Below are 7580 nucleotides of genomic sequence, written 5' to 3' on the forward strand. Positions count from 1 at the left end.
TGCATCATCAAACCAGCATTTGTTACTGACTTTCCATGATTGGTAATTTGGTAAATTGTCTACAATGTTTTATAATTATTGAGATTTCTTTTGATGACCTCTTCATGCAAAATGATTTCTCTGTGTTTAAGATTCTTTCTTTAGGGCACCCCCAAAGTAGATTTACGGGGTCAGAGCGTGTACCCTTTCTAAGACCCTTGTCCCAAAGCACCACACTGACTGTCACAAAGGGGGCCCATGTCCACTATGAAGTGGGTTCTGTCACCCCTGACTCTCAGCAGCACTGGACCTACTGATTAATAAATGGAAATTTTTTTTAAACATTTTTTTTTTTGATATTTTGTTCAGATAGAGTGGGAGAGAGAGAGAGAGAGAGAGAGAGAAACATCGACATGAAAGGGACACATCGAGTGGCTGCCACCCTCACAACCCAACCAGGGCTGGGGAAAAACAGCAACCGAAGTACATGCCCTTAGCGGGAACCGAACCCAGGTCTCTCTGGACCACAGGCCGACGCTCTAACCACTGAGCCAAACAGGCCAGGGCTAAACAGAATTTGACACTTGATTGGCTTACACACTGTTATTATTTAAAATTATTTCTTTGATTCCTAATACTTTCTCTCATCTTTCCTATAATTTTAGGTCCTTGCATGTTGCCTTCTAAGAATCTGATGCTCATGTCCTTTGCCTCTATCTATTGGAGCTTCAGGGAATTAAAATTCAACTTGTGTGAGCTTCTTAGATCTTCAAGTTTTTAAATCTTTCTTCATCGTATATACTATACACAAATACAGGTTAAAAGCATTTCATATCCAAAGCTTACAGTTGTTTGCCTGGTTAAATTTGCTCTCTCCCTACACGTGCTATGCACATTCCGATGGTTTCTGTCATTGTTACAAGGCTCAGAAATACCTAAACATTCCAGACATCAGTTACGTATTTATTGCTATTTTCTTTAATTTACGTAAAACATGGTTGCTATAGCAACTGCTTTGGTGGTCGGTCAAGAGGTCAGAGTTGGGGCCATGGCTGCCTTCCCATTTTATGCCCTATTATATCTGCTTCCATGTCAGCAGGATGCGGTTATTTGCCTGGTGGGGTGATAGTGACCCAAACTTTGACATCTATCGGATCCGAGTCCTTAAGTGGTTTTATGTTGATCGAGTGGCTGCCTCCCACACGACCCAACCAGGGCCGGGGACAAACTGCAACCGAGGTACGTGCCTCAGTTTTCCATCCACAGGGACCCCTGGGTAAGAAGTGCTCACAGAAGTCCCCGTGATCCCCTGGACTACATGCACTGTCCTCCTCATCCTCATTCAGTAGCAGCGATCCAATTTCCCTTGGTACCTCGGACTAGTCCCTCTGCAGTGCTTCTCAACCTTCCTAATGCCGCGACCTCTTAATACAGTTCCTCGCCCTGGTCGATTTGGCTCAGTGGTTAGAGCGTCGGCCTGCGGTCCAGAGAGACCCGGGTTTGGTTCCCGCTAAGGGCACGTACCTCGGTTGCAGTTTGTCCCTGGCCCTGGTTGGGTCGTATGGGAGGCAGCCACTCGATGTGTCTCTTTCACTTCGATGTTTCTCTCTCTCTCTCCTTCCCACTCTATCTGAACAAAAAATGGAAAAATGTCCTTGGGTGAGGACAAAAAATAAATGGTAAGAATACAGTTCCTCAGGTTGTGCTGATCCCCAACCATAAAATTATTTTCATTGCTACTTCATAACTGTAACTTTGCTACTGTTATGTCTTAGGCGACCCTGTGAAAGGGCCGTTTGACCCCCAAGGGGGTCGCGACCCACAGGTTGAGAACCGCTGCCTAGCCGCTGTCCCTTCTCTGACGGCTGGCTCACTGGTATAAAGAGGCCAGAAGGGCCGTCGTCACGGCTGAGTCCCTGGACCCAAGAGCGGGTTTCCATGGGGACGCCAGCCTCTCGGACACCAGCACTCCGCCCGTAAGACCGCGGCCTGGGGATGGGAAGCCCAAGTTCCAGAGGTTCCTTCTTTAATCGTAAGAAAGACGCTCCTACTTGTGTTGTTTGCTTCTGGACACGTGCACTTCGGGTGAGCAGGACCCTGGACGCTCGGGCTCAAGGCGTGTGGGCCGCCGGGCAGACAGGCCGCGTTCCGTCAGGCCGCCGGCCCCTGGTTCTGGGCATGTGCAAGGACCGGTGAGCTGCTTGGACCTTGTGAATTCCTTTGCCCTAAAATGTATTGTGATGTATCCCACGCCTGGACTACACACTCTGCCGATTCACAGCGCGCTGCCAGCAGCTGCGGGTTCAGAGGGAGGGCGTGGACAGACCCAGACCCTCCGTCCCTGCCCCTCTAACCGAACGGCCCTCATGGAGCCAACTCGCCACCTGGTGCAGCTCCCCCTCCCTGGACTTGGGTCCTCAGAGTAGTTGAAATGGCTGTGCACCCACACGAAAGGACGAGGCCGGGCGGGCAGGCCCTCTCTGTTCCTCCTCCTCCCCTTGAATTGGGTGGCAGGGACCCCGTGAGCCATTGTTAACACAACTGGGCCTTTCGGGGGCCGTCTCTCACCATGAATCACTTTCCAGTGAGTGTACTGTTGATATTGGCCAGTACAGTTGGGACCCGGACCGGGTCATGACCGAGGAGACTCCCAGGGATAAGAGCGAGACGTTCTGAACCTCCAATCCCTCAGCAAGATGACCACGGGACGCGGGTTACCTCTATCAGCAAACTCGTCCCTGGGGCTGGCCCATGTTTAGGTAACACCTTTTAATCAGCGGAGATTACTTGGCATGGAGGACTGTGAGACCCTCCTTAGGCAAATGTTATCTAACACTCTCTCGGCAAACAGAGCCTGGGCTTAAAATCAAGGCCTCAGGCAGGCTCTCACCCCCGACGGAGAGTCTCCTGGGAAGCGCAGGAGAACAGCATGGCCGCCATGCAGCCCAAGGTGACCTGTGTCCTGCTCCTGGTCTTCTGGCTGGCACTCAGCACCCTGGCCCAGGGCCAGGACGGTAAGGCGGCCTCGCTTCTTGGTGGGCACCTGGGCGCGGAGAGGTGGCCTTGAGGGGGTCTCTGCTTCACGATGTGTATTTTTGAACCAAGCATGGTTTTAGGCCTTTTGAGAGGTTTTAGGAGGCAAAGCAGGGGGTGATAGCAGCGGGGGCCCAGTGACACCTTTGAGAACTGCTATCCCCCAGGCCTGCAGCTAGAGTACTCTTCCTGAACACCGTAAGTCAAGAGCAAGCTGTGATGCAGGTCTAGGAATAGAGTCCTAAATGTCCCAGCCAACTCTCCCCCGGGGAGTGGACCCACTCAAAGTCCACGCAGATGTCCCCGTGCCTTCTCCATGGGTGGCACCCCGAGGACCTCGTCGGCAGGAGTGTGGGCTCTCCTGGGCCCCATGCTCGGCAGGGCCCGAACCACCTGTCCCTTGGGTTAACGTTCCATCCATTCAGCCCATGGGAGAGGGCACTATTGCTTCCTTTGAGCTTGTTAGTGTCTCAGGGGCTTTATCTTCAGAGTGTGATCAATTGCCTGTCTTAGAGGGGTGTCAAGAAAATTCGGGGTGACGACGTTTGTGGAAAGTGCTTGGCAAACTACAAAATGCTAAACAAACATGACTTGTTAATGCTGGGACGCTCTGCTGGGTTTCACCTCGGTCTTGAAGGGTGTCCCCCATCCGCCTGTCTTTGGAGGGTCTGTCTTGCACAGAGTCAGATGCCCCAGGTCAAGGCCAGCTGTGGCCACCTCTGCCCTGGCTCTGTCCACCTGTCTCTGATTCTCCTCCCTCCTCTGTTCAGGCTCCTTCCCGCTCTGTCCCTTTGCTGCTGATGCTCCCAAGCCCAAGGCAGAGACAGGGAAGGGGTTCCAGGCTCGTCTTCCATTACTGCCCCAGCCCGCCGAGCTCGCCTTCCCAGAGCCTCGGCCCCGAGTGCGGATCCTGCGGATCTTGCCTCCAGACCTTGTGGGAGTTGCCATTTCTTCACTCCTCTGGCGAAAGCTGTTGTTCTCAGACTGAAACCATGTGCCTTACCTTCAGCCTGGCTCGCTCAGACCACCCTCCCCACCTCTGCGTTGTACCTGCGATCGGACTTCCTCTGCCTCAAACACAGCTTGCTCCCTCCCTTCACTGCCCCTGAACCTGCGGCTCCCTCGGCTTGGAACATGCTTGCTTCCTCCTCATGTGGTCAGCCTCCTCCTACAGGAAGTGCTCCTTGCTCTGCCCAGCCCTGTCGTCCCTGGACACACTGGGACGGCCGCACAGTGCCGTTTTCTACATGTACTTGGCTTTCTCCTCCATTTGACTTTTGGTTTCTTAACGAGTGTGTATTTTTAATTTCTGGGTCCCCACCACCTGGCACAGAGCCCGGCATGAACTCGATTTCGGAGGGACCTGGGTTGTCTGTTTTTGCTGTGCCAGCAGCCCCTGTTTCTAGCACACAGATGGTGCTCAACAGATATACATTGATTGAGTAAATACGTTTAATCATCATTAGTTGAAATTAACGAGTGAACGAATAAACTGTCCAGGGAGGTACAAGGTTTACAGATGCCGGGCACCTTGCATTTTCCCCGAGGTCACGTGTTCAGGCCAGGAAAGGAGGACAGGGTCTCCCTCTCAGGACCCGAGCCCTGGGTCTACATCAGCCGCGCCCGTTGGTCGCTGATTTCACTGGAGAATGAAGTGGGACTGGAGTGTGACGAGAACGGTGAGGAGTGCAGTTCATGACCGCCCTTTGCCTCCTGCCCCGTGCGCTTCCAGAGACGTGCACAGTGGCCCCGAGCCAGAGGAAGAACTGCGGTTTTCCGGGCGTCACGCCTTCCCAGTGCGCAGCAAAGGGCTGCTGCTTTGACAGCACCGTCCCCGGGCACCCGTGGTGCTTCTACCCTTCGAAGGTCGATGACCTCCCAGAAGGTACGTCCATGACAGCGCTGTGGGCGCTGGCGGGGTAGTGAGTGAGACAGCCGCCTGGGACCGCGGGGCTCGGATGCGCTTGGCTCGCTGTGTTTTGACCCAGGACGGGGACCACAGGGTGGCCGTGGAGAGGGGGCTTAGCCTGAATCACGCTGAAGGCAGGTCTGGGGGCGGGAAGGCCGCACGGAAATGCTGGCGTGGGGTGGGGGAGAGAAGTGGCCGATCTGAGGACAGCCATGTTTTCTGGACTCTTCCCATGGAACCTTTCACGCCAAGTCCCCCGCAGTTACTTCGCCGCGAGAGAACAGCCGCATTCTCACTAACCCGTGTCTCCCCCACCCCCGCTTCTAGAGGAGTGCTCGTTTTAGCCGCTGTCCCCGGGGAACCGCGTCTGGGCGCGGAGTGGACGCCCGGGCCGCCGCTCGGGGCTTCTGCCTCGGAGCCTCCGCTCACCGCATGGATCGACTGCTTCGATTTGTCGTGCTCAGAAATGACCTAAAAGCAAAAGGGATGAGTGCTACTTTGTGCTTCTAGTGCTTTTAAAAATAAAGATGATTTTTCTTTCTTCCAAGGAGAAGGGCTGTGTTTCCCCTCTGGTTTCTTGTCATGGTTACACAGTAATTCACACTATCTCGGGCGCGATATGAGGGGTGGGTGCGAGGGTGAGTGACAACAGGGTTGTAGAAGTTGACTCAGTAGCCGTCAGCAGCCGGGGTCCATGCACAAGGCCCTTCATTGCAAAGTCTTCAAGAAGCGACTCCAAGCCACACCCTTGTCCAGTCAGATACAGGCACCAGACTCTACTGACGTTCTTGCAAAATTCATTGGGGATGGTCCACTGCCAAGTAACAAAAACCCACACAGAGGCTGACAGCGTTAATAATAACCAATGGCAGAGCGGGACATGAGTTGGCATCTTGAAGAACAACACTGTGGGGCTTAGTAAGAACCCCTCCCCAAGGGAGGAATACGAAGGCCACATGCCACCTTATTACTGACACAGGGAAAATGGAAGGACACGGAGACAAATGCACCTGCCAACTATACCCTGGTATCGAACAGAAGCGCACCCGGGCCAGCGATGCAGACTGAGCAGCCTTGGGTGCCGCAGCCCCACAGCGTTGCCGGGAGACTGAGGAGAGGCCACCAGCTCGGGGCTGTCACCCGCCCCAGGAGCTCAGCTACGAAGTCCTCTGCTCCCCGGATCGGCTCCTCCTCTCAGGTGCCCTGCGTAGGGTTCAACCTGGACAGCTATTGCTGGGGTTCCAGGAGCAGGGGAGCACTCCCGCCCTCCACTGAGCTTGTGTGAGCGGTGTTTCCACATCGGCCGGTCGGATCAATCACTCCCCAAGCCTTGGCCACCAGGACACACATGTACAGAGGCCCCAGGGCCAGGAGGACAGTGCACAGGCAGGGACGTCAGGAACGCCAGCACACGCACAGCAGCACACACGTGTGTGCGGGTGTGCGTGCCATGTTCTGTGTGCTATCGCCAGGCCTCTCCTCATGGCGAATGTGCAGAGAAATGTCCGCTTCTCTGCTGTGTCCGTGGTGTACCTGATCTCTGCTGCGCCTACTAGTTCGAGGCACAGAGAAACTGACTTCGTGAGTCCGACCCTTGTGAGAGGCAGCCTCTTAGTCGCGGCCTCTGGAGGTAACCACCCCTGGGAATATGCCGCTCAGTCCTCAGGCCCACCCCTTCCTGATCCTCTCCATGGCTGGTAGAGGGGGAGGGGCTCAAGTGGCCCGGAGTGGCTGCGGAGGGAGGGAGTCCTCGGGTCTGTGGACATCCCTTGGGTTTTGTGGAGCGGGACTCGAGCATTGTCAGGAGTCCAGCCAGTTTCATACCCTGTGCCTCCCACCCCACCTTCTCCAGCGCCAGAGAGGTCAGCTTTTCCCCACGACAGCTTGTGGTAGAGCTGTTTCCCAGGTCTGGTCATCCATCCCTTCCCTCCTTATTTCTCACCTGACTTCTACTCTGCGAAGAAGGGGGAGGAGCTCACTTTGCCCACCTCTTTCAGTTAGAGGTGGCCATGAGTTTCCATTCTGGGCATGAGGCAGAGGGGCATCTCCTCAGAGGTTCTTGAAGAAGACTTTCCTTCCTGGTAAAAGACGAGCTCCTTTTGGCTGCCCTGGCCGCACTTGCAGCCCGCCTTTGGATGCTGTGTGGCATGAAGGTGTGATGTGGTGCTTCAGGCAGCCATTCTGTGATAACGAGGAAAAGCCAGAGAACTAGGGCCTTGACGTCTCAGAACTGCTGCTTTGACCCATCACCACCCACCTCCAGACTTCATGCTAAGTAAACCCAAGTGTCCTGATGGGTTAAAGTGCTGCCTGTTGAGTTCCTCAATGACACGTGACCAAGATTCAGGTCTGCCCTGTACCATAGAACAGCCGCCCCATGGCCCAGCTGCCACAGGCAGGGGCAAACTCTCCCCCGAAGTAAAAGTGCTCAGGATGCATCCTCCAGCTGGGCCCGTGCAGTTGTTGCCTTGCCGGGGTTCACCCTAGCTCCTCGCTACGCTGCCCGTCCGTCCTGGCCCAGGGCAGGAAGTCTCCGGCCTGGTGTAAGGGGTGAGCTGGCAACGGGAGGTGCTTGGAGACAATCAAAAGGCCTCACTGCATTTTCAAAACCAACTCCATCGCAGATGACACCCCATCCTTATCTTCACCCCCTTTGGTA

The 7580-nt window shown here is 54.8% G+C and overlaps 1 protein-coding gene across 1 annotated transcript; it reads left to right on the top strand.

Moving 5' to 3' along the window:
* The first annotated feature begins 2881 nt into the window (after positions 1–2881).
* Positions 2882–5446, top strand: TFF1 (trefoil factor 1). The gene is made up of 3 exons (XM_036243776.1): positions 2882–2993; positions 4745–4897; positions 5249–5446. Exons 1-3 carry the CDS (start codon positions 2909–2911, stop codon positions 5263–5265), a joined length of 255 nt encoding a protein of 84 aa, XP_036099669.1. The 5' UTR covers positions 2882–2908; the 3' UTR covers positions 5266–5446.
* Positions 5447–7580: the final 2134 nt, after the last annotated feature.

This window comes from Molossus molossus, unplaced genomic scaffold, assembly GCF_014108415.1.
Source record: "Molossus molossus isolate mMolMol1 unplaced genomic scaffold, mMolMol1.p scaffold_m16_p_5, whole genome shotgun sequence".
Classification (NCBI taxonomy): Eukaryota; Metazoa; Chordata; class Mammalia; order Chiroptera; family Molossidae; genus Molossus; species Molossus molossus.